The following is a 27,808-nucleotide window of genomic DNA, read 5'->3' as shown; positions in this document are numbered from 1 at the left end:
TGTTCTCAGTCTCACTTTTCCACTATATGTTCCTTTAGTAAAAATGAGACTGAGATCAAAAGTGAGCTGGTCTAAGTTTTTTAGACCCCAGGTCAGGTCTTCCAACTATCTATTGAATCTCCTATGGGTTCCAATTGCACCCCATTATTAGCAGAGATACATATATTTTTGCACTCATATGAAGCAGAATTTGTGCAAAATCTTATGCTGGGGCCTATAACACGACATTTAAGATGGTAATTTCCATTCTTACGTCGATTCAGTATAATTATACTGATGAGCTTAAGACACAGAGTCTAACACATCTGTTTCATATTTGGATAGCTTAGTTGAAAAAGAGGTAATGGTAATCAAACAACCAAGCTTTATGATAAACGTGATGACTTTAGCTTATTAATTGTCAACTTGTACGTTCAATTACTTATGCAGCAATATACCTTCATCACCAGCATACGGAGTTTATAAATCCCAGTTGATTCGATGCGCAAGAGCATGCTCTACGAACAAACAATTTCTAAAAGGAGGCAAATAAATTGACAAAACAAGTTGATGTAACAAGAAGTTCAGCAGTCTCGTTTTAAGTAACTATTTCGTAAGTTTTACATGTATGGTCGATACAATAACCTCGTCAGCAAATACAGTTTTATCATTGAGTCAAATGCTGACTGACATTTTCATATCAATTGTTAGTCCATTATTTATAGACTCTATTGACGACGGATATTTTCGTTAATCCTCGATCATGACAAGGAGCTTATAGCGAGTGTGACCGGTTGGCAGGGGATGCTCCCTCCTCCATGGAACATCATGTCATATGTGTGAAAAGAAGAAAACATTTGTCGTGGCCTGACATTTAGATATATCAACCACGTATACTTAATTAAATGAGTGTTTTACTTCTACATGATGTTATTTGTTTTTGTCTGTTTTTAACAAAAGAGAAGTTTGGTCGTTCGGCAGGTGAACTAGGGAATATAAAGTTGACGATGGAAACGCTAAAGCCGTTTCGTTTGTCATACAATAAAAGTTAAATTACGAAGGGTCTATGACACATAAGGCTAACAGGAGTTGCATTGGTCCTTCTTGTTCCTCATCAGAGAATCATTTTCCAATACACATGAATACCAGATATCCGGACGCTTTATTTTCTGGACAATTTTTATGGGAACAGAACTTTTTAACCTTATTTTGTCTAGTTTAACCGGTATTTCGTATCCGGAAGGTCTTTTTTTCAAAAAAAATATGAATTTTAACGTTATATGTTTTGGTCCATTAATCCAGACAGTGTTTTTTAATTGACCTGGGTGTTAATTGCTTTTAGAACACTGGACTGGCTGTTTGTTTCAGAAGATTATATCACATGCGACCGGTTTTCAATGGCTTGCAGCAAAGATGATCATAAGTCGATAGGTATTTGGTACGTATTTATTAAGGGAAATGATTTTATAAGTCTATAATGTTTCATACAAGCAATTTGAAATCTATTTCTGTTTCTTTAAGAATTGGGTCGTAATTGCTACTTATACACATGACAGAAGTTTTTAGGTGCAAAACGGATTCTACAATTTCATGACATTTATAAAATAACTCTTTTTACATAATATAATCGTTGATATGATCTCGATTGGGATGATAATGATTAGCGTAGGCATACCTGTGCAGTTCATTTCGTATTTAGCATTTGTAGGCGTTCATATCAAATAAGTCTATACCTATAGCTTTTTCCTACAACACTTGGAAGTAGAATTCATTGAATGTTTTCCTATAAACATTTTATCCAATAACAATGTACTTTTTTTAATTTCATTTAAACAAATATTGAGTGATACTTACGTATATTAAAGTGTTTAAACAACAAACCATATTGATTTAAAGCAGCATTCTTTAGTATTGCCAAATAACTGGTATGAAAGGTCATATAACCAAAATCAGGACAATTCAGGTATCTGACACTTCACATATCCGGACAAATTGACTGGGAATCATAGCGTCCGGATAAATAACGTTCCACTGTATGAACCCATGTAAAACTTGATCACTCATTGTAGGCCCATTGTTTTGTCCCCTGACGCCTTGGGATCATAATTTGCATACATGTACTTGAGTATTAGTATACACATTTTGTAGATGTTTTCATATGTGTGCAATGTATGATTGATCGTGGATTTGTTGTTCCTGAGAAAAAAATTTAAGTGATTTTTCTTATATAAATCTATGTTATTCCAATATTGATTAAATTCCTTAACTTCCTGTATTTTGATTGACTCCAAAAAGAATTTACACATCGATAAATTTTACAGTCTATCTTCTTTCATGATCTGTTTTTAGTATAAACAACATGGCTACCTCCATGTTCTCGTCGATTATTCATTTTCTTTATCCATTTATCCACGTTTTAAAGTCGTTTTATTGGCATTGATATGTTTAAACATATTATACGGTGGACCCTCAGATATCCGGATGCCAGATATCCGGATGCTTTAGTATCCAGATGACTTTCTCTCAGAACAGAATTATTTAATGTTATTTGTTATTGTTAAAATGGTTATTCAGATATCCGGACGCTTCACATATCCGGACAAATTGACTAGGAACCAAAGTGTCCAGATAAATGAGGCTCCACTGTAATTAAAGATTAAAGCTTTTTTATTACTTAAATAAAGTAAATATTTTGAAATTGAAAAAAAAAATTATCGCTTGCATTAGATGTCCTATGTAGCCTACATGGTATTACATGTTAAATGGAATCTGAAGAAAAACGAAAGTTGTGAGACACCCCCAGTAAAATTCCCATACATAGGAATCAGGAGAGGTTTTTCGTCCTCTAAATGTATTCCAGTCAGATGTTCAGGGCTTTGATGACATTTTTGGATGCAGTTACAACCATACAAAAAGACCAAACTTTAGACGAAAGTTCTAGAAGTTTCAAAAATGAGCTGCAAACTATCTGTACTGAAGTTCTGAACATAAACAGAAAATTACACATTCCATCGGGCAATTATTCAGAGGTGACTTAAGCCCACAGATTTGAGATTTTAAAGAAACAAGATCTGCTGGAGATCGAAACTAATTCATTTAACCAATATACAATCATACCAAATGAAACTTTGGTGTCTCTAATGGTTAGAATATACTAAATATCATATTTGTTTTTTAATGCATAATTCACAAATTCAATGCAATGGTCAGTTTTGATATTAGAATGGAAATCAAAACATGACAATTTATGAATAGATAAGTGTAAAATATTTACGCCAAAGAATTGTTTCTATAGACTAGCCTATAGTCTGTTTTAACCTGAATTGTGGCATACCCTTGATGAATTGAAACTAAATCAACAGTTTATCCATAAAAACCTGTTGTCACCCCTGCCACAATATGAGTATTGGTTTTAAGCTTTAGAATATACAGGGGCCAGAGTGTCAGGAAATAGGTCAATTTCCGTCATTTCTCATTTTTATGCAAATTTTCATCAATTTTACAGTACATTTTCTTTCGGAAAACATAAGGCACACGCTTGCCTATCTACCAAATTTATATATTTTATACACTCACATCAGATGCAGTTTATGTGTAAAAATCTCAGATAGGCAAGCTTGTGTTCTATGTTTTCCGAAGAGAAATGTATTCGAAATATGACGAAATTCCACCAGAATTGAAGAAATTCTAGAAAATGCCCTATTTCTGCGCCCTCTAGTCTAGTGGCTTCCATGTAAGCTTTGAATCAAAATTAGTGCTTGTGTTAAAGTGAGGATCATTTTAACCTCTGAACTACAAACTATCACAATTCTACCATTGTTCGGATTTTCATATCAAATAAAGGGCCAGATTCGGCTTTTACCCTATCTTGTCCTTTTCCTTTGGAAGAGAGTAAGGCCCTTTATTTGAACAATATTGAATTTACATTACCCAAGGAAATTCTTTGCCAAGTTTGATTGAAATAGGTACAGTGGTTCTGGAGAAGAAGATAAATTTGTTTAAAAAAAAATACGACGACAGCAATAACAACAAGGTCAATGAAAAACAACGAATAAATTTTAATCAGAAAAAACTCACTCGGGCTTTCAGCTCAAAAGAGCATCAAATTGTAAATCCTAAGAAATCAAATGCATTCAAGTAATATGTTAATCGTCAGTTTTATAAAAAAAAAAAAAGTTCAGTCAGAACCTTTAAATACTCAACATTTATATTTAAATCAAAATTCATAAAGAATAGGGATATGTGATGAGGAACTTTATGTTTTTGTTGAATTACTCAGATAGAACAAGAGATAGAGAGAGAAACACATACACATACACCCTCACACACACAAAATTAATCTTGGTTTTTTTTTATTGATCGAAGATAATTAATAACTCTAGACCCTCTAGTGTTTAAGTATAGGGTCGGATCCATTAGTTTTTGAAAAGGAAAGTCTAGGTCACAGCACGGACACTTCAAGCCGGTAGCAACGGTTTTCAAAGATGATAACCTCCAAAATGAGGTCACACGCAAAAAAGAAATGAAAAACTTAATAAACTTAAAAACCTGTGCACCACAGCATTTTTTTAAAAGTAAGACCCACCCTCAAATACATATGTACATATGTACGCGGGCATTTTAAAATTTTCTCTTCATCGAATCCAATATTTCCACAATATTATGCATACAGTACTCTCTGTCATGACTTTTTATTCCCATTTCTTAAATTAGTAACTTCAGAAGATGGTCCAAAAATGTCATAGAACAACGTTTGCTTGATTCTTCCGATGATAAAGAAGTGAAATCTATTATATAGCATGTGGATGGCTAAGGCCCCAAGCCCTGGGCCGGGATTGTGAAGGTACACACAGGAAAGCACTAAGCAAACCTTTACCTAGCGAGCAGAAAGGGTAGAAATTGTACTTATTTTATTGAAAATACTAGACGAAACATTATATATATTACAGGTAAACATACCTTTTCTCTCTCTTTCTCTCTTTCAATTTCTGCAAAATTAATGGGAGTTCTGCGCCACCCGCACAGCTCTCCCTGGATCCGCCAATGGAGTTAAATTCAGCCATTACGATACTTGCACGCTGAAACCTCTTTTCATTTTGTTGTTTATTTTAAAGGCAACATTACAATTGTAAAGGATACCTAGATCAACATTTATTACTCATATCATTTCAGGTCCATGATTCTTAAATCATTAAAGCCTAATTAAGCAGAATTGAATAACAACGAAAATGACAAGATATGTGTGAAAGAAAATTGTTAAATCACTACATATAGAAATTTTCTTAGATTTTCGTTTAGAAACACATGCATAGGGTTCACATTTTTAAAGGACAGCAGCTTGATGGTATCAATATTTTATCAATCGGTGATGTTTACAATGATTTTAACCATTTGAAAAGAACTCTTGACAAAAGCACCTGCAAATTTTGGAAGCTACTGGCACATACAGGGCAAATCTCAGACAAAAAAATCTTTAAGTAAAATTAGCTAAGCATATTTAACATCTTTACAATGGCAAAATAAAACAATTATGACAAAACTATGCCTCAAGATATTAATCACAACTTAACACAAGTATATCGTCATGAATAGACGGACTGCAAAAGAACTGTCTCAATTCGAGATTTTTTCTAAAGGAAATTTGACCACGCATTATAGATTTCTTAAATAGAAGATTTTGTGCGCGCATTTAACTGCACATAATAATTTGTAGAATTTTCTGACGAATAAAATGATGATAAACTGTGTTTGTTCACAAACTTATACATTACATACATTTTTACGATCTGTTAATTTGTGTTTCATTTTTCTTTATAAAGAAAAAGTTTTCGAATGAACTATTTTTGTTTTAAAAGATCGATTATCTATGAATTGGTGAAATCTACATATTGAGATATATGTATGCATTGCCAGTCGTTATCAGTTCTGTCTGCAAGGGTTGGGATTATTTCGGTTATTTACATGTAGTTTTCAAATGCAATACTGTCGTTTTAATGTGTTTCAAAAATGTATTCCAAAGTATAATTATGTAATGACAGAGACTCGCATTACAATTTTTTTCTTGCCACGTGAGCATGATATTTAAGATTCACCTTCTTTCAGAATATTAAAAAAATACAGAATAAAGGATAAATATTGTGAGACCAAGTTGTATACCGTTTTGGGCTATCCAGCACGCCATTGAGAACACTACCGGTCTTGTAGGTTAGGCTTTTCCCCCTATAATATTTTCCCCGGAAAACTGGCTCATGAGTATGATTACCCCCACAAAAAAGTGACTCTAAAGTAGGATTACCCCGGCCCATAGAAAAGTTGCTAAGAGCAATATTTCCCCTACAGAAATCCCATACCAGAGTCGATTTTCCGGGGGGGGGGTTTACTCTGTGTAGTGGTCAGTGCGATTTCCCCCAGATGCAATTTTCCCCTCAACAAAATATAATTACTTTACTTATAAATGTATGCTTTGAAGTGGAGGGGCGGTACATTGTAACAATTGTCTCTCCCAAAATGGTGATCAGATGATTTAATATGTTGTATACGAAGAACGAAAAATTAAAATTTCTCATTTTCTCAGCAACCGTCAAACCGAATGTTTTTAGATCAAATAATTCGGTTAAACCAGTGGAACTATAGGTGTATCACGCGTCTGTCCGTCCGTCTGTTTGCATAGCTGTCCCACAGTCTATCCGGAATGGTTTTCCGTACTTTTTTTCCTAAAAGTTTGAAGATAATGAGCTATTTTTGGTATGAGAGTGTATATGTGTCTTGATGATTTAAAATTCAATTTTGCATTTTTTTTTCGCTTCAAAAATTTTTTTACGGAATTATGATCTTTTTTATAATTAAGGGTTTTCCACAATGTTTTCCTAAATGGGTGGAGGTGTTGAGCTAATTTTTCGGTATGTCAGTGTACATTTCTTTATAAAACAAAAACTTTGGGATGAGACTCCATGATTTGAATGCTTCAAAAATTCTTGCTTCATAACTATGTACATAAGTCAAAAAACACCCATTCACCTTTGAAAAATCAGTTTGTCGTTTACTTTTTTCACAAAAATATTGCAACTCTGAATTTTATTGACTCTATAACAAGGGGGGAATCATACTCTGAGAAAGAAAGAGGGGGGATTTTGGCTCTGGTGTGAGATTTCGGGGGAAATCCTACTCTTGAGATCCTGTCCCAAAATATTTTTGCATTCATCTCTATTCAATTCTTTAATGCTGCGAAGCGATCGACTGGAACAGAACTTCCTCGATTGATGGTTACCATTGTTTCACCAATTCGTCAAATACGTCTAAATTTGGTGATTTCGTTCATTAGTGACCAAGATGTGTTTTCGTCACATTGTAACATTTTTGGCCGTCATAAATGCATATGGATACCTTTGCCTCGGTAAGATGATAATATAAACAGATATTTTGTTCTCAGAGTTAATGCTTTCCGTACCTTTTCATAAGAAGAATATCAAAAAGAAGATAATGTTTATAATGGTGTTTAACACAGGTAGAAGTACATTGTAGTTAGTGTAGTGGTGTTAATTAGAACATATTTAATTAACTTTTTACTTTGCTTCTAAATAGATAATAAGAAAATTATATTTGGATTTTTTGTGTGGTTGAATTTAAGATGGTTTATTTACGGAATATATTCAAGAATGTTTGCGTTCCTTATTTCGTCGATAGTGATATATAAACCATATTAAATCCATTTCACAAAAAGGGGGATCTGAGAGAACGTAACTTTAAGAACATGTAGCAAAATATGACAGCATTGTATTTATTTATACCTTTTTGATATATTCTTATCAAAATTAATTGTTGAACTATTTTGTTTAATTAATATTTGGAGATTTATTGCATTCGTGCATTGATGATACAAATGATTTTATTTTTACTGTTGCATTCATCATTCAATTGCCTTTTTACCTTCACACAAAGTGCATTGAACAGAATCTTTGGTATCAGTTCTTCATCAATACGCGTTCATTTGAATACTTTTAACAATTTGAAAAGAACTCTTGACAATAGTGCATGCAAAACTTGAAAACAACTGGCACATACAGGGTAGATCTCAAACAATAAATCTTGTATTAAAATTATCTATACACATGTAAACATCTTTACAATTAAATGACAAAATTAAAACAATTATGACAAAACTACGCTCCAAGTTATTTGTACCATCTTTAGACAAGTACATCGTTATGGACGCACTGCTAAATTAAATGTCCTGATTTGAGATTTTTCGAAAGAAAATTTGGCCGTACAGTATAGAGATTTCTTAATAGAATTTCAACTGCACATTATAAGTTGTAGAGCACATTGAAAAAGAAAATAATTCATGATTACTGAATTTTATCTCTTTGATTTTGAGCTTTTTAAATAAATAGTAATGTACTTATATCCATGTATCTCTTTTAGTTAGATTAAACTTATAAATCAAGACAAAGGGCTCGTGACGTGTCTTTAAGCTTTGTTTGTAGTATTATCTGAATTTAAATAACTTAAATAACCAAACTCTTTTTGACGTACCCTTATAATTACCTTACTTTATTTTTAATTTTAAAGAAATCATCAAAGTAAAGCTTTTCATGGGACTAACAAATAGTAACAATTTCATTGATGACCGGTCTGTTAGTCCCACGTTAGAATTGATAAGCTGCAACGTAACTGCTATATCAATGTCGACGACCCAGAAATAGCAGAAGCTTCAAGAGTTACCTCTTATGCTATTTGAAAGATTGCGACTCGAGAATTTACGCTTGTAATAAATAATTTATGTTATAATAATTAAATATTTTTTTATTCTTTGTTGGCCTTGTTTTAGAGCAAAAATATCACTTATAAAGAAATTGTGTATATATATATATATATATATATATATAATATATATATATATATATATATATATATATATATATATATATATATATATATATATGTGTATATATACACTGAATTATATAATAAAACAGTTATAAACTGCATTTGGGACAACATATGATTTGTAAGATTTAAATGTGAAATGTTGTCAAATCAATAACTGTATATTTTAAATAATATTTGGCGACATAGTAGTTACTGAGCATAATCCAGAACTAATTTAAAAATGTATTTCTTTTCTGGCGGCTTTTGTCAGTCGATTATATTGCTTGGTTTTGTTTTGTTTTTTGTTGGGGGGGGGGTCATGGAACAAGCTACTTGAGCTTAAACTAGACAGTTGCAGGCAATAATTAAGTTACGTTTTGACTACAGAAGTCGAGATATCGAAATGGCTAAACTCAGAATTATATTCTAAAATCATATACTAGTATTCATTTCAGCAATATATGCCATAAACATTGCAATTTTCAATCGTCTCCCTAGTATTGCATAATTCTCAAGATGAGGAAATAACAAACAATTTAAATTTAGTGAATAAAATCAAAAACACAGAATAGAAATGGAAACTTTTTTTTAATACAACCGGAAGATCATCCGATGTAAATGGAAAATAATACAATGAAAATAGAAATTTATAGACTTCAATGTCAATTAGATAAATACAAGCGAATATATAATAAAAATGTATTATATATTATAATTTCTGTAAATTGAAAATGCGAAAATGACGTCATGTGCAAAAAAGTCGAATAGCGAGGAGGCGACCTACAATTAAGTGCTGCTCCATTTGTAAGTGATGGAACCGTTTAACTGGCGCTAGTCCTTTTAATCACGATTATTAGTTGTAAAAGAATCATCTCTTTACTGAATTTTCGCGTCTCGGGAGATAGCTCCGCAAAAAAATTGTAAAAGGTAGACATAATGGACACCAGTTGGTGGCTTATAACCTACTTTTCAAACATTTCGCCATTGTCGCACACTTCACAATGTAAAAGCAGGGGTTAGAAAAGTAAAACACAACAATATAGTTTGACAGGAAAGTATACAATACATTTATAAGTTAGGTAAAGAAAAATGTTTTGACTTTTTTTGATTTTATTTTATTGTAGCAGAGAGCTTTTTATATCGAAAATATGAACATTAACTTTGTTGCGATTATGATTTGAAAGATGAAGAGAACTGTAAATCCAAAACTGACATGCTACAAATTACCGAGGAAAAACAAATTCTTGACAATTTATAATTTTCCAGATAAATCGACAACAGTTTCTCTGACGGTGCATTTTGATTTTGAAAAAAAATACCTTCAAATTGTGTTTTGGACATGCCATTTACCGATTACAAAATACCTCAGTTTCAAGTTTTTACTTCGGACTGGAATCCGGATATATATATTCTTAAATTTCGGAGAAAAAAAACAGGTAATTTTTGTAAAGCAATAGGATTTGAAGTATTTTAATCCTACAGAACTGTTTAAGCATTTTCTTTGAAATTCGGACAATGCCTGAGTGTATTTTTTTTTTACGCCGCAACACTTTCTCTTACTTTGTGTGCAGGTTTCGAACTAGTTTTCCCCGCTCCTTAAAATATATGAATATGATATATTTAAATATGTATTTAACGACTATTTGAATATTTTATCCTCCTTCCGAAGGTCCAAATCAGCCCTTCATGTTTTTGGAATGTCGGTTTCCATGCATTAAATTTCCACACCGACGTCAATGTTGGATATCGTTTGTTTTATCATGATTTGTAAAAACCTTCAATTTATTTGAAAACGCATTATTGTGTTCATTTAAAGTCTATCTTGTAGTTTATGTTACCGTCGCTCAAGCATTGGATAATTAATCATATATTTTACTTAAAGTATTGATACTTTATTTACTTTTCTATATATGGTCCGAAACAGTCTATGATTTTGTAATGCCGGTTTAGGGACATTCAATTCACTTAATTTTTTGTGCCATTTTCACAAACGGATTTTTTGTGAAATGCTAACATAAATATTCAGGAATAGTATTTAAATATGTTGTTCATATTAAATTGTTATATATACAGCCTTTTAAGAACTGTATAAGAAATTACCTCGCTCTTTGCCTAAAAAAGCACCGGCGCAAATCAAAATTTTTACAGCACTTCAATTGACGCCCGCCTAACTTAGTTAGAGCGTGCTTGAAGTAAGAGTTATTGAACCAGGTTTAACAAAAGATGACGTCACAGAAATGTTTTACACAATATTAGGTAAAAGAATCCTCTTTACCGAGGTTTCGCATCTGCAGGAGGTGCTGCCAGCAAAAAAAAAATGTAAAAGGTATGGCCCCAAGTGCCGAGCATAGGACAAAGTTTGCACCTCTCCACCGGCAAATATGCCGTCCGCCTTGATAATTATGCATGCACAAGTCACAATGTAAAAGCAGGGGTTAGAAAAGTAAAACACAACAATATAGCTAGACAGGAAAGTATACAATACATTTATAAGGTGACAGGGATATAGGCATATAGAAAAATGAAAAGACTAATTCTTGAAAAGATGTTTAGTGTAGCAGAGAGCTTTTTGAGAAAATATGAAATACAACATATTGTTGCGATTATGATTTGAAAGATGAAGAGAACTGTAAATCCAAAACAGACATGCTACAAATTACCGAGGAAAAACAACTGGCAATCAATAACTTAAAGACAAATTAGACAGACATTTTTTCTGAGGGGAATGTGAATGGATCCAATTTAAGTGGTAAATTTGCATTAGGACATGCATTGGTTTACAAAATACTAAGGATTTCATTCCCCATTACTTCTTTATGATTGATTGATTATGGTTTTTTTGGTGTGGATATTTCAGGCTCAAAACGTGCGGAAAAAAAACCCACAGCCTGTATGAACGGTTTTGAAAGTTTCTGGCTGCAGAACTAAAGCTTTCTTCTTGAAAGAAAATCAGATAACGCAAAGAGCCACAGATCCAAGCGTTGTTAAACCTTCGCTTTACGCCGCCACTTTTACTACCGGTACTTACTTTGGGTATAATTTCTTGAATTAGTTTTCCCCGCTGTAAGAATGATATATGAATATGATATATTTAAATATGTATTTAACGACTATTTAAAGATTTTTCTTGTAGGTAGGTAAAATTGCCCTTCATGTTTTTGGAATGTCGGTTTCCATGTATTAAATTTCTACACCGACGTCCATGTTTGATATTGTTTGTTTTATCATGCTTTGTAAAAACCTTCAATTTATTTGCCGCCAATTTTTTCGGTCGCTCATTTCAAGTCTTTCTTGTAGTTTATGCTTACTTTCGCTCTTAGAATGGTATCCGATAATTAATCATATATTTTACTTAAAGTATTGATACTTTATTTACTTTTCCATATATGGTCCGACTTTGATTTTGTAATGCCAATTTATGACCATCACAAAAATCCCAATATATTTTTAAGAATTTACATTTTCACAAAGTAGCTCTTCTTTGACGGGAAAGGTAAATAAACATTTCATATTGAATAGCAGTTTTGCATATGTCAGTTTGTTATTGCCCTGAATACCATATACAGCTTGGAAGAACAAAATTCAACATTTTTACCTTGTTTAGCAAGAAAAGACCGGCGCAAATATATTCAAAATTTTTACAGCACTTCAATGTTCATATTAATGCAGTGGTTAAACATGAAAGCGAATCCAAAATCTGTAAAAGAGTTTTTATCCTTTTAATATATTCAAAAGCAAGTTGTATAGCACTTCCGCATGGACAAATTGTTGCTTCGTTTGAAGTCCGTAAAAAAACATTTTGTGTTGATAATTGCTGCCAGCGACCCTGCCTTTATCCTTTGATCCGTCTGTGTAAATTTCTGTTGTTGCAAAGTTTAGCATTTTTTGATTTCAGCTAATTTCTGTTTAAAAACAAGGGATTAGTCTCCATTTTTATGAATTCGGAAAAAATTCTCGGGATGTATTAAACAATACAATTTAATTAATTTCCATGGTGGTATTTCAAAAAAAATGTTGATTTTACTATATCTAACAAGTTTAAACAGTAAACAGATTTTTTACTTAAACAAATTAATTCTTTTGAATTTCTTGATTTTGTATTTCTATAAATTACTTTTTGAGGCATTAAATACACAGTCATGGGCACGGTTGTCGTTTCAGCTTTTAACTTAATTATGTATTGTGGCAGAGAGCTTTTCTTAATTCCTGATTGGCCATTTGCTCTTCATATAAACTATCTTTTGGTGAAAATAATAACAAATTGTAAAGCCTGCAAGCAATAACTATCAAATTTTATTTATAATGAAATTAAAGAGACCTTTATATAAGATTGCTATAAAAAATATCATGTTATTTAGAAATAAGAGACTGATAAATTTGTTGTTCGTTTTGTCATTTTTTTAAGATCCCCAATTTGTTGTTAAGTCTATAACTTTAATAATATCATGCTTTTAAGTTATTTCCCTTGCCTTAAACACCATTTCAACCAATGAAATAATTGAAAATTTTCTCATCAAATTTCTACCAATCACAAAAGAGAGGAAGTCATTTCTTTCACTACTTTAAAAAACTTCAACTTTAATTGTAAATGTGGATCATCAAGACGGTTTTACGTGCTTTAATATGCAAAAATGCATACATGCTGTTTGTCTCTGTGAAAATTTAAAACCATTAATATCGAGATAATTTTGAATTTTGTGTTCAGCATGAGAGATTGAGAGGTTCATATTTTAGCTTTAAAACAAAGAACAAAGTCAAAGTATAGATTTATACATATCATTTTTAAGTACTTCAACTAATACCTAGTAAAACTACTTTAAAGGTAGTGATTGTATGGGCAGTAAATATACATTTTTCCTAGTGACTTCTTCATTCAGTGGATATACACATGTATATTTTTAGTAACCGGTATATGATTAGCAATCTGTCGCAAAAATTCTGTTTTCATTGAGTTCATGTTCATGCCTTCGTCATATGTTTGGCAATAACAAAAATGTCACCTGATCAGACATTCTCATCTCAATTGCAGAATTATGTCCGAGTTATATCTCTTATCTCAGTAACTACAGTGTGAACATCATAAACAATTAATTTTTCCTGTGTCATTGGTGCGAATTTGTAATTTAGACTATCAAATCCATGCCCGTTTTTGTTTTCCTACGAAAGTCGTTAAACCACCTACATATCCAAAATGTCAAAATTACGTGTAAAATTATAATTGATATTATATATCAGGTATTCCTGCTGAGAAAGGTTTGATAATTGGAACGTACAATCCCACTTTGCTGATCACAGTCAAAGAAATACCTACGAGTCAAAGGGATTATTACAACAACGCTTCATATCCACTATCTACTATCACTTTGCCGACCGGCATTACCTCTGATCCAAAGAAAAAGGTTGTATTTTTTAACATCGGAGACACCATTTACGAATACCAAAATTTTTCCATCTGGCAGCAGCTGAATATATCTCACCTTTCAAACCATTCAAAGGAAGGTCTCTATCAATGGGTCAAATGGCTTTTGATTATGTTTCAAATAATTTATACTGGTGTGATTCCGAGTTGAAATGGATCGCCATGAAACCAGCATACAGTGACGACAATGCAATGTTTAAAATCGTTGTACACAACAATTTGGGGTACCCGCAAGGATTAGCTCTTGATCCTGAGGACGGGTAAATGTTTTGAAGGTTTACTAGTATTTACTTTGTAATTTAACTTTTACTTATGGAGTATGGCGTAAAAGCATACTTATAGAGATAATTCAATAAGACTTAAAATATATTAGGTTGTTATAATTTCACAAACATAGATGGTTTGTCCAGTGAACTAATAATATTAATTGAGACTCATACGCTTGTTAAGTGAAGGAAATTTCAGTGACATATATACTGTTGTTTACATAATCTTTATATATTTTGACATATACATGAATTATCAAATTTTTGCATCAAATATATCGGTACAGACTTATATACATGTAACAATCATGTGGCTACATTGCATATGATTATGTATTGCTAGAATTGTCTATGTACTTACACAGGCTGATGTTCTTTTCGGACAATAAACCGAAATCAAGAATCGAAAAAGCCTCCATGGATGGAACAAATAGATCTGTTATAGTACATACTGGATTGCTAGAAATATCAGCTCTTTCTGTCGATGCTACCAATAAGTTACTTTATTGGGGAGATTATAAAAGACATACACTTGAAGTAAGCAACTATGATGGGTCCAAAAGACGAGTTCTGAGACGCATGAACCTCTTTAATGTGTCAGCACTACACTATTATAAGGTAACAAATGACGCCCTAAGGGCTATATGGGAAGAACATGTTGATATACTGATACTTTAAAATTATATACTGATTCTTTCATTAGCACTGTTTTGTTCATTTTTGATAAAATGCTTATTTATCTTCTATCCCTTTCCGAACTACCAGTATATCCAACACTGCTTTCCCCTTTCGTAACATTATTTTGCCAATACATGTACATGTAGAATCATGATAATATACTAAATCTGCGCAATTGAAAACAACACTATAATGAAGTAGATTTTTCCACTGTCAAATAAGTAGGTATTACGATCCCAATATTCATCTTGCATTAAAAACACCATATAGCAAAGTGTATGTATATCAATCATAACATGTTAGTCGCTCGCGTTGTGCAGTAGTTAGAGCGTCTGCTCTAGAGTCTCGAATTAAGGCGTCGATCCTAACGTCGCGAGTTTCTTAATCCTACTGTGGGTCATGGACACCAGTCCTTCGGATGATACAGTATTAACCGATTTCCCGGCATACAATGGTAGTTCATTATACAATGTCAAATAATCAGAATACAATGTCCAAGTATGATATATCAGCATATAATGTTAAAGAATTACTATATAATGCATACAATTCTACAGTATCAGCATATTAATTATGAATTGTCTCGACACAAGGCAGCCGAGGCGTTCCATTAATAACCGTTAAGTTTTATCATAATGATATACTGTGAAATCACAAATTTTCGTAGGGGGTTAATTTTCGTTATTTTTTAGGTGTGAAGAGACCCACAAATTCAAGTCCACCAAAAATATTACATTCATAACTACTCAGCAATTCTACATCCAAGAAATCAAAGCCCCATGAATTAAGATTTTTTTTTTCAAAAATTACGAAAAATTGACCCCAATATAATATGTGATTTTAGACTAATCAGCTACACATAAGTAATCAATAAGACTGTATTGAGCTAATAAACTACACCCAAACTCGAAAGAAATGCAACACTCTAATTTAAGGAGAAAATTATTTGCAAGTTATTTTTATGTACCAAACAAAAACGTTGGGACATCTTGAACAATTGCAAAAATCATTTATTTAACAACGATTTAATAATTTCATTCCATTACGGGAAATTGATTTATAGCCTTCTAACAGAAATCAAAAATTTGCAATTTTTATGAAATTATCGTCAATTTTTTTTTTTTACTTGTAACTTGCTTGGATTCCCATTGTATCGAAACTAATCACATTTTTGTTTGAGTGTTTTGCGTACAGGTTTTTTTGATAATTTCCAATTTTCATTATCTACGTAATAAGAATATGATTCCTATAACCAGTTTAACAACTTAAATGCATGTGTTTATTATCAGTTTTATTGGAATTTGTTTCAATCCGCGAAAGTAAAAATAAGCAAGGGACATGCAGTCTAAAAAAAAAATCAATATGTCCAGCAAAATAAATCAAACATATTTTTAAATCAATAAATGATTTCTGTTATAATAAGCAGTAAATTGGAAAAAAAAATGTGACAGAAACATCATGCTATTCTTACTTTTAGACTGTATTTGAAAATGTGTTATAATCTGCTTTTCTTTCTTTTTATGCAGAATATTTTGCATGCTGTGGGCAAAGGTGCTTACACAAACCAAGTACTTGGTTTGGATCCGAGATCAGGTTCATACGTTTATGTTGTGGGTATAACTGACGCCAATCCTATTCCGTTTTCCATTCACGTTTACGATGCAGAAGATACCAAGTTGTACACTGGTAATTGCAATTTTGTTAAAGCCTATCCTTATATATATATTAGTCGCTCTTTAGCAAAGTTCATTATGACGTCATGATAATACGTAATTAAGTTATTACGGGAAATTAGATTTTTTATACAAATAGCACAATTATATTATGCGGGTAAAAGTATATTTCTTAAAAGAAATATAATTATGCTGCATTTAAAATAGGTTTGTGTCTGTTTATAAAATGTTTTTCTTTAGTTTCACGTTCTTTTTCTGTAGGATCCCTTCGGAATTTATAGAAAGGTAAAACAGTAAAATTTGGGGTTTTATTTTTGGCACAGTTTCTGATGTGTTCGCTTACAACAGTACACTGGCATCTTGGTTCCCTAATTTGTTGTCGGTGTGCGGTCATTCTGTGTCTCAGGGTGTCACCTGTCTGGCCGATACATGTATAATTTTCACCACAACCGTCGCAGGTTATTACATAAAAAAGATTCGAGCTGGTGCATGGCATTGATGTTTTAATGGTAAATTCGCTTCCAGTTTTTAATTGAAATTTGGATCTTTCTGTCAGGTATGGGCAAGTACTGCATCTGGGCTTGTTATATCTATTGAGGATTGCTGGTTCATTGTTTTTAGTAGAAAAGGATGCTTTTGTAAGGATGGATTTGAGAGACAGACTTTGTCGTTTACTCTTAATGATCTGTGAAGTTTCTAATATTTTCTTCATGTCTGGATCTTCCTCTAAAATGGGCAGATTGTTCCTAATAATGCTGAAAATTTTCGGATTTCTTGGGTTATGTGATGACACGTATGGTATGACATTTTTTGCCTGTTTATTTTTCACTGTAAGTAGATTTTTTCCTTCTTGAGATTTGGCTTTGTTTATTCCGTTTTCAATCAACTGTTTAGGATAGTGCCTTTGAAGGAGTAGTTCTTGTAGTTCTGTGAGACGAGATTCCAAGATTTCTGCATAGGAAATTATTGTACAGAGACGTCTGGCTAAATTGTATGGGATATTATTCCTGGTGTGTCTAGGGTGACAAGAGTCAAATATAAGGTATTGTTTGGTATCTGTTATTTTGTAGAAAACATCCGTTATTAAATGGTTTTCTTTTTTAATAACCGTTACATCGAGAAAGGATAATTTATTACTATCCGATTACATGGTGAATTTCAAAGTCGGGCTCAGGGTATTGAGAATATTAAAAAATTCCATTAGTTGATCCTCACTTTTGTCCCATATGATGAAACAGTCATTTAAGTAGCGTATCCACGACTTCCTTAAAAAAATTTTCAAAGTCCTGCCCGAATTGTTCTTTCACAGTTAAATACAGTTTTTCTTCTAGGAATCCTAGGACAAGTGTAGCATAAGTTGGCACAACCTTGGTTCCCATTGCCGTGCCTAATTTTTGTCTGTAGATTATGTCATTAAAATGCATGAAATTATTTTCCAAAATTAATTGAAGGCTTTCTAAAACAAGTTCTTCGGAAATCTGTCATTCAAAAGACTAGGAAATTTGTCTATCCAATGTTCTATTGCAATGAGTCCAAGATCATGTGGAATGTTAGAATAGAGATTGGTGACATCAAATGAAACCAAAATGGATTCAGGGTTGACTTTCTCAGGAATTGTAATAAGAAAATCTACTGTGTCTCGTATATAACTTTGGTAACATACAGTTTCAAAAATATATCCAATAGATTACCTATCCTGTGAGTTTCACATGTTGGTACCGCAACTATGGGTCTAATTGTGAAATCAGCAGGACTTGCAACACTTATGTATGTTGATCCGGAAATTTTACATTCATCTTTAATTGTCTGGCTTATATATATATATATATATATATATATATATATATATATATATATATATATATATATATATATATATATATATATATATATATATATATATATATATATATATATATATATATATATATATATTTAATATAAAAAAATGAAAGTAAAAAATTATTTTTGAATGAATAAATTTAGAATAGAATTACCAGTAAATCGAAAGTTTATTTATTATTTGTATTTATGTTACACCGATATCTCCATTCAAAAACTTGTTAAACCGGTTTCTTAAAGGTCACCAATGCGTGTTCGAACAGTGCAGTTTTCAATTGTATTCATATTATTGTTTGCATAAGCTTAACTGATAGAAAAAATGTTATAAATTTGTGCAATCATGCCTCGTCGAAAACTATAGGATGCTGAGCGTGGCAGGCCATTGGAATGGTGAAATGACGTAAAGTGAGGCTGGTGAACACTTTAATGTCAGTCACACTGTAATTTTGCGTCTGGTACAGCGCTGAAGAAGAACTGGAGGGTGGAAGAAGCCACAAGATTTGGAAGACCTTGAAAGACTACAGAAAGGGAAGATAGACTGCTAAAGCGACTAGCTAAACAGTTTCCTTTTGATACTGCAAACACACCGAGAAGCAAATGGAACACTCAAGCTCGAATCAGCAGAAGCACAGTACCAAGTTACTAAAAAAAGAACGGATGCGATCATGTCGGCCAAAAAATCGTCCTCTCTTATCCCAGAGACACAAACAAAGAAGCAAGATTACAATGGGCACGACAGCATAAGAGATGGAACATTCGGTCGTGGCAAAGGATACATTGGTCAGATGAAAATCGATTCTTGCTTCACCCAGTAACGGCAGGGTTCGGGTATGGCGACATCCAAATTCTGCATACAAACAACAGGGTGTATTGGGAACGAAGGCCTTTGGTGGAGGCGGAATGACAATGTGGGGATGTTTCTCTCTGTGTTGTAAACTGGAGCTAAACATTCTTGATGGTACATTAACAGCTCAAAAATACAGAGACAACATCCTTAGCCTATTAGTTGTGCCTCATTTCGATGATAATTCATTAGCAAGTCAACCTGTACTAATGGATGACAACACTAGACCTCATCGCGCCCGAATAGTGAAAGACTATCTTCGCCAAGAAGCCATTGAAACTATGCCCTGGCCCGCCATGTCCCCAGATATGAACCCAATCGAACATGTTTGGGATTATCATGGTCGTAGAATTAATCAGAGGACACCCAGATGTGAAAACCTACAGGAATTGAAAAACGCTATAATTCAGTAATGGAGACAGTTCCCCCGAAACCGCCTAAGACGACTTGTCCACAGTATAAGAAGGCGTGTTAAAGAACTGTACAAAAGTCGTGGTGGATATACACGTTATCTAATATCTATTCTTAAAAAATGTTGTGTTTTCTATATTGATATTTCTTCACTTAGGGCAGTTATGTTAGTTTAAGAGTTGTTGTAAATTGTGCTTTATAAATAATAATTTATTTCATTACAACATGTATTGGTAACAATCCTCTGTTAAAACTAATTTCCAAAATACATGTACCTGTATCTCACTTCTATTTTCAATGACCGTGTAGTGAAATGTAATTAATTAGTTTCAAATACATTGATAATTTTGTCAATTACTTGCAATTACAATTACATTGATTTTTTTAAATGTAATTGATTACTTTCAATTACTTTGACAAAATATCAATTACTTGTATTTTATTTTATAAAAAAAAAATTAAAAATTTTTAAATAACCTTTTAGTCATTTTTTATTTGTTTTTGGGCATGAGAGGGGCTCACACCTGTACAAAATAAGACCATTAACAAATGCCTTGGGGAGAGCGACACGCTTTATAAACAACTTAAACAATTAACATAATTAGACATTAAATAATTGTACAAACACAAGCCAAAGCTACACCAGTAAGGTCTGTGGCGAGATCTTTTTTGTTACTTTTTCAAATACATATTTATGAAGGAAATAAATATTTCTCACAAATCCAGTCATTATATTCTATCTTAAAATGAATAGAATATAGGTAAATCTAAAAGGGGATGTAGTTAGGCTAACTCTTAAATCAAATTAAAATATCTTAACAATCATTGTTATTTGCATGTGGGAATATGTATAATTGATAATTTTAAAAAGTGAGAATAGGCCCTATTAAACCACCAGTACAAATACTGTATATCAGCATGAGACACCTTTTTTATAAACTTTCATTTTAAAAAAAGTAATTGAAATGTAATTGAAAAGTAATTGAAAATACATGACAGTTTTTGAAATATATATTTAAATACATTTAATTACTTGTAAACATGACATTTTTGAAATGTATTTAAATACATTCAATTACTTGTAATTCAAGGCAAACACAAATGGCGGAATCCAATTGTCATTGGATTTTGTGGCAAAATTTTTGTATATGCCACCTTAATTTTTACATTGTTTTGATTTTTCATATCACAGGGAGATCCCCCTGCCATTGTTGTATATATGTTACCTGGTGATCTCCCATCTTCTAAATGTACATTCAGCAATGATAATCATGTTTTGCTTAGACTTTAGGGAGATCCCGCTGCCATTGTTATATTAGGTGCTCAATAAGTCTATGTATGTTTGTCTGGGATCTCCCTAGTAGTTAAGGTAGTTTATTTGTAATTATTTGTTATTTTCGTCATTAATAAATGACAATATTCATCAAACAATGTCTTTTAGTGTTTTAAGAAAGTAAGAATTAACAAAGCTGCAGGACCAACTGGGAACTGGTTTTCACGCATTCTTTACAATACAGGCATTTGTCTAGCATAAGATAAATGGAGGGCATAATGAAATATTATTTTTAAATAATATGTTTTATGGCATCATTGTATCGCAACATCTATTTTTATCACAAAATCTATTTTTAGTATTCGGTTTTTATATTTATTTTTAGCCTGAGGGTCCATCTGTATCTATTTTTATAAATATTTGTCCTTGTACCTCATAATTAACCAATGAAATTGCAGAACTGTGATCACGTGGAAGTCACTTTTGTTTTTACCATAGTACGTGAAGGACGCTTTTATGTAAACAGAGCGATTGTTTGTGTAAAAAATTAACCCTCCACCATCCCCATCTTATCCACCTCATTACACTTAGTATTATTTTTATAGTTGTGTTTTATAATGGTGTTATATCGGCATGTACAAAAGGCAGAATATATGTCCATTTTGAGTTGAATACTCATTTACATTTGAATTATATGCATGTAAGTAGGCATAATCTTGTTGTTATATACCTCAAATTTGAGAAAATCCTTTTTGGAAATACCACCTTAAAGTTTACATTATTTTTGAAGAACTTTTTTATATGCCATGGCAAAATTTTTGTATATGCCACCTTAATTTTTACATTGTTTTGATTTTTCATATCACAGGGAGATCCCCCTGCCATTGTTGTATATATATGTTACCTGGTGATCTCCCATCTTCTAAATGTACATTCAGCAATGATAATCATGTTTTGCTTAGACTTTAGGGAGATCCCGCTGCCATTGTTATATTAGGTGCTCAATAAGTCTATGTATGTTTGTCTGGGATCTCCCTAGTAATTAAGGTAGTTTTTTTGTAATTATTTGTTATTTTCGTCATTAATAAATGACAATATTCATCAAACAATGTCTTTTAGTGTTTTAAGGAAGTAAAAATTAACAAAGCTGCAGGACCAACTGGGAACTGGTTTTCACGCATTCTTTACAATACAGGCATTTGTCTAGCATAAGATAAATGGAGGGCATAAATAGAAATTACTTCAATTACTTTGAAAAATGTAATTAATTATGTTCAACTGCAATTACTTTATTCAATTACCCCATTCCTGCCCTCTACACCCATATATGTTTTCAGCTAAATTTGGTTGAAATTGATTGAGCGGTTGCAGAAGCTGAAAATGTCCAAATGTTAACACACGATGCACACTGCACCACGTCGTACGAAAACGGATAGCAATAGGTGTACTTTGGTGACTTAATAAAATCTTTTGAGCTGGTAGATAATTTGAGGATAATTTAGTTTTTAAAAAATTTTGGGAAGGCTTTATTAAAAATACCTTGGAGTTGACCAACATTTACAAAGCTACCACACTTAAACCTTGGTCACAGCATTCAAACAGTTGAAGCTAGGGCTTTTATATTTCACAGGTATATTAATTGTGACAATACCTTTCACCTCATGTAAATATTTTTGAGCTTGAGCTAAGATTTGGACAAACTGTATAAAACTTATTGGACATAACTTTTGAACATTTCGAACTAACTAGGGGGTTTCATAAATATTTCCATTTCTAATTTTTTTTCTCTATAATAACCCTTTGAAAGTAAGTGGAGATTGATTCACTGATAATTCCTCCGGAATGTAAGTTAGGCAGGTCGATAGGTCAGCAGCTAAGGAGGCCTAATACGCATGCAAATCTCGTGCGCATCCGTCTCTGTGTCTGACGCTAAGGAGGCCAAATATGCATGTAAATTTCGTTCGGCTGCCTTTGAGTTTGACGTCAGTGTGCAAGGACTATTGAAATTGGCGTGGAAGTCCTCGTGTAATTTAAATCGATTAGTCTACATTTTTAATGTCTACAATTTTATTTCACGGGCTTCGACCGTTATGCAAATTATCCCATGTTTCCCACTATTGTTGATGCCCTGGCAAACTCTCAAAACTAGACAGTGGTTCCTTAAGTACAACTTAAGTAGTAATCCTTGTAACAATCCCTTTCTTAGGGTTATAGTGTAACATCACTTTTGACTTTTACCGTTCTAATTTGACATGCATTTGCGAGAATACAATCCTTGAAATAAGCTGTCATACGGTAGCATCAATTGTTCACAAACAAATCTTGTTGGTAACTTAATGTAGAATCATTTGTGTTTAGCCATTAAAAGAATATAAAAAACAGTGACAATGGAGTTAAACGTTGCTTCACTATTTTCCATAAGAATAACACACTTAAATATTACATTTTAACGAGTACAAGCTGAGAATTCGATTGGAAAATTGTTCCAGCAACCCAATATTAAAATGGATCAATTTGACATTTCTTCTTTTTATTGAAAAATAATCGTTCAAAGTTTTTCAGCAATTTAGATAAATATCTATTTGTTGCACAGATCCATGTTCTAAACGCAGTTGTCAGCATATGTGTGTTAACACACCTTCAGGAGCTACCTGCCTCTGTGCTGAGGGCCATATACTCTCCGCAGATGGAATGACATGCAGAGGTATGAAATACTATAACATCTTAATTTCATATGTTTCTCTCTCCATGAAGATCATGCATTTCTTTTTTATATACTCTACTGAATGTCTGTCTGTAAACAATTTTTCAAAAGGCTACTTCTTCTGTTTTGATCTGAATTAATTATATAAATACTAGTTTATCTTGGCACGCAAGTTGACTATAATAAGATACATAAATTTGTATATCGATTTTTGATTTTGATGAAAGGTGTTGCTTGGTGACCTAACATTGCAGTTTCTGTCTAATACATAAAACTGCTACTCCTCCTACATTAAGGGTTTTATTTCAATAAAACTTGGCACACAAGTGGACAACACATATTTCTGTGTGTCGGTTTTTGATTTTGATGTGTTGATGTGCTTATTATTATAAGACATTTCTGTGAAATACGTTAGAAATGCAACTCCAAATACAATTTAGCAGGCACGTAGACGACACTGAGATACATAATGTAATTATCAGTTTTATGTTTTTTTTTATTTTGATGATTGATGTTGGCATTGAAATAAAATTTTTTTAAAAAGTTTTATTAAAGTGAACTCCTACAGTTTTAGTTTTATTGCAATCTTTTCTAAAAAAAAAAAAGAGAGACTTAATCGAAGATTGTCATTTTATATATTCCTTTTGTGAAGTTTTAAGTCTCAACTGCTTCTTTTCTCTTCCTTTATTATAAGTACAAAACAGTTTCGACAGACACTTCTGGTTCTAACATTATGTATTGTTCTTATGATACTCCGTGTCACAACCCATTAAAACTTTTTGAAAAATGCATAAAATGATTATTGTGAAGACAGACAGCAAGCAATGATCGATCTCAGAAATCAACCTATGTCGCTGAATGGATCTTTACTCGGTATACAGGCCTACTGATCAGCAAAGGGCTCTTAATAGTGTCAACGCTTAGAATGATACCGGTTTTTAAGAAGGATATGGAAATAACGAACAGTATTCAATCTCAACGTCCATTAAACAAATATACAAAATAAGAGCAGAGCAAACACGGACTCCGAAACATCAGAGGTGGGATCAATGAGGAGTGAGCATCCCCTGCCGATCACACCCGGTTGCTCGTTGTCATAATCAGGAAATAACGGAAAAAATCCGTGGTCAATTCAGTGTATAAATAATGGACTAACAATTGGTATGAAAAACGTCCGTCAGCATTTCATTCAATGATAAATTGTATTTGCTGACAAGGTCATTGTATCGACCATAGAATTTACGAAATGATGACTTTAAACGAGACTGTTGATATTCTTGTTTCATCAACTTGCTTGTCAATAATTTACCTCGTTTAAGAAATTTTTCATACGTAGAGCATGCTCTTGCGTATCGAATCAACTGAGATATAAATACTCCGTATGCAGGTGATGAAGGTATATTGCTGCATAAGTAAGGGAAGTTGACGATAGAAAAGTTAAAGTCATCACGTTTATCATAAAGCTTGGTTGTTAGATTACCATTAGTGTCTTTTTCAAGTAAAATATCCAAGTATGAAGCAGAAGTGTCGGACTCTGTGGTATCTTTTATCTCAAGCTCACCAGGATTTTCATCAGAAAAATCTGAGACTTATTCATCTAGTACCGGGCGTTTTTAGAGGGACTTGTCCCTTTTCATGTCTTAGGTTTGACACAGCGCAGCTAATGACAAGGGAATCAGACCCCCTCGATAACGCTAATGCAATATAACAAAGACCAAACAATTGATAAAAAAAACCCTGTCAGCCAAAATACGCTAATGTTTTTTTTAAAGCGTAATGATAAACACCATGATCAATGAAATTCTTACTTTAAAGAATCTTTATTTCCATGCAACGTCAACGTATTTTCCTGTAGCCTTTTTCGGTTTTTAAAAAAAATGCACTGAGAGAAATGGTTCGGAGAAGCAGGTGGTAGCAGAATATTACTCAACGAGAAAAAGAAATGTTGACGATGCACTGTAGTTATCTCGTTTAACTTTCAATTAAATTGTAGGTTGGCTCGTATCGTCTTTCAAATAGACTTTCAAATACAATCTTCAAAATTAAGTCTTAAGGTACTATAGATATTTTTCTATAATCATAACAATGACAATCAATGACAAGGGAGAAACAAAGGAAAATGTTAATAACATTCTTAGGTACAAAATTTTTATGAAGGTAACGTACCAGTTATCAGTTTAAGAAGTTGACTTGCTTAAATAACATTAACACCATTATTTTATTGTTTTTTTTACCGAAACACAATCAAAAACAGATCGTTCAAGGTTCTACGAGAAGGGCTTCATCTTTAGCAATGGAACTGGATTTTTCATGATTAATATCCATTCTGTCATCGGACAACAAAGCGAAATAAAGCACTTAAGCAGTTCTTCTGCAAATATTGAAACCTTTGCTGTGGACATGAAATTACATATTATCTACTTTGTGGACAGCAGTAGTAATACATTGAAGGAGTTTAACATCATTACAGAACAACCAAAGATTTTAGCGTCTGATTTAAATGCTACAGGTAAGAGCATTAATTAACAGATTTACACTTACTGTTTTCTGAAATCCGTGCCATCAGTTATTAGACTTTTGAAAAGCTTTGAAAATATATACGACTGCTTTCTCTCTTTAAAGCAAATTAAATCTCTTTTTGTTTAACTTAGAAAGGGTCTCCTTTACAAATCCAGAAGTTATTCACTTTACACTTGATAATCAAATTTTCTTTATTCAAGACCTGATTTTTGACTGGAATGCGAATCTTCTTGGATGGGTAGACTTTTCCCAATCAACAATACAAGTTTTTTCCTTATATTCTCGGACAATATCCACGATTTACTCTGGACTTGAGCAACCAGTATCTCTTACTGTCGACGCTAACAATGGGTTTGTCATAGTATTGTAACGTATTCTAAATATTCTTTTCAAAAGTTGGAGAGAAAAAATAGCTTGATGTTTAAGCTTTAAATTTGTTTTACATACAATTTTAGCTACCTATTTTGGATTTCGGGGATATCGACAAAATCAATTTTGAGAGGAAACTGGAAAAATGATACTTATAGTATTATTGTGACTTCTCAAGACCTAGACAGTCCAAGATCACTTTATTATGATGTCACAAGCCATAGGTAAAGTTACAAATAGAAAATTTAAGATACAATCAATATTTACTGGAAAAAAAGCACAGGAAAAAAACTTTACTAATTTTAATTTAATGGATTGGAAGGCTTTCGAAGCCGTCAAAACACTATATATTTAATATTCACAAAATTTATACTACAGCAATAAGTTTTTTTGAGAGTTTGTGATTTCAAAATTTGATAGACTCTTTAATCTCTTTCTGTTTCTACATGTGTATAAATATCAAAATTATTGAAAACAAAGGCTTACAGCCCGACATACTTCACAGCTTTTATAATCTACATCCTGAAATTCAATCATCCAAGACTGTATTTTAACGAAAACAGTGCGAATAATATTATTTTCGTAAATGACTTATGTTCTCAAAATAAGGGAACATTTAACATTCATCATTAAATACCGTAAAATGTCCTTTTTCCACAAAATCATATCTCATCGAAATTAACATTAAGTTCAAATCGTAGGTGAAACATTTTGCGGATTTTGTTGATTGTCAAGCATAAGGGAATGCTTGACAAATTTCGATTAAAGGTTAACTTTAGACTGCTTAATAAATAGTATAAATTATTACCTTGCCTAAAAGAACGATTTCAGTATATCAAATCACAATTTTAAAAATCAGCAGCTTCTTAGTCCTTTATGATAAAATTTGAGAAAAAAAATATGAATTTTTATTTTTCAATGTTGACCCCTGTTTTAAAATTTAAGGATCTACTGGCTCAATA

At 32.4% G+C, this 27,808-nt stretch overlaps 1 protein-coding gene and 1 long non-coding RNA gene across 2 annotated transcripts; both read left to right on the top strand.

Annotated features, from left to right (window-relative positions):
• Positions 1 to 7,283: 7,283 nt before the first annotated feature.
• LOC134249639 (uncharacterized) lies at positions 7,284 to 15,144 on the top strand. Its single transcript, XR_009988334.1, has 3 exons — positions 7,284 to 7,372; positions 14,083 to 14,526; positions 14,898 to 15,144. It is a non-coding gene; the product is annotated as an uncharacterized LOC134249639 (long non-coding RNA).
• Positions 15,145 to 16,742: 1,598 nt separating this feature from the next.
• On the top strand, positions 16,743 to 27,074 carry LOC134249637 (prolow-density lipoprotein receptor-related protein 1-like). The gene is made up of 5 exons (XM_062731973.1): positions 16,743 to 16,896; positions 23,847 to 23,957; positions 26,212 to 26,466; positions 26,678 to 26,828; positions 26,933 to 27,074. The coding sequence occupies exons 2-5, from the start codon at positions 23,876 to 23,878 to the stop codon at positions 27,072 to 27,074; spliced, it is 630 nt and encodes a 209-aa protein (XP_062587957.1). The 5' UTR covers positions 16,743 to 16,896; positions 23,847 to 23,875.
• Positions 27,075 to 27,808: the final 734 nt, after the last annotated feature.

This window comes from Saccostrea cucullata, unplaced genomic scaffold (assembly GCF_032062105.1).
Source record: "Saccostrea cucullata isolate Sc308-1 unplaced genomic scaffold, CSIRO_AGI_Scuc_v1 ctg4765, whole genome shotgun sequence".
In the NCBI taxonomy this organism is placed as follows: Eukaryota; Metazoa; Mollusca; class Bivalvia; order Ostreida; family Ostreidae; genus Saccostrea; species Saccostrea cuccullata.
This window is presented reverse-complemented; position numbering and strand designations above follow the sequence as displayed.

Coding starts and splice junctions, on each gene's coding strand:
- LOC134249637 (XM_062731973.1), top strand. CDS start 23,876: ATGTGTGTTAACACACCTTCAGGAGCTACCTGCCTCTGTGCTGAGGGC. Junction 23,958..26,211: donor AGATGGAATGACATGCAGAG/GTATGAAATACT, acceptor AATCAAAAACAG/ATCGTTCAAGGTTCTACGAG. Junction 26,829..26,932: donor ACTGTCGACGCTAACAATGG/GTTTGTCATAGT, acceptor ATACAATTTTAG/CTACCTATTTTGGATTTCGG.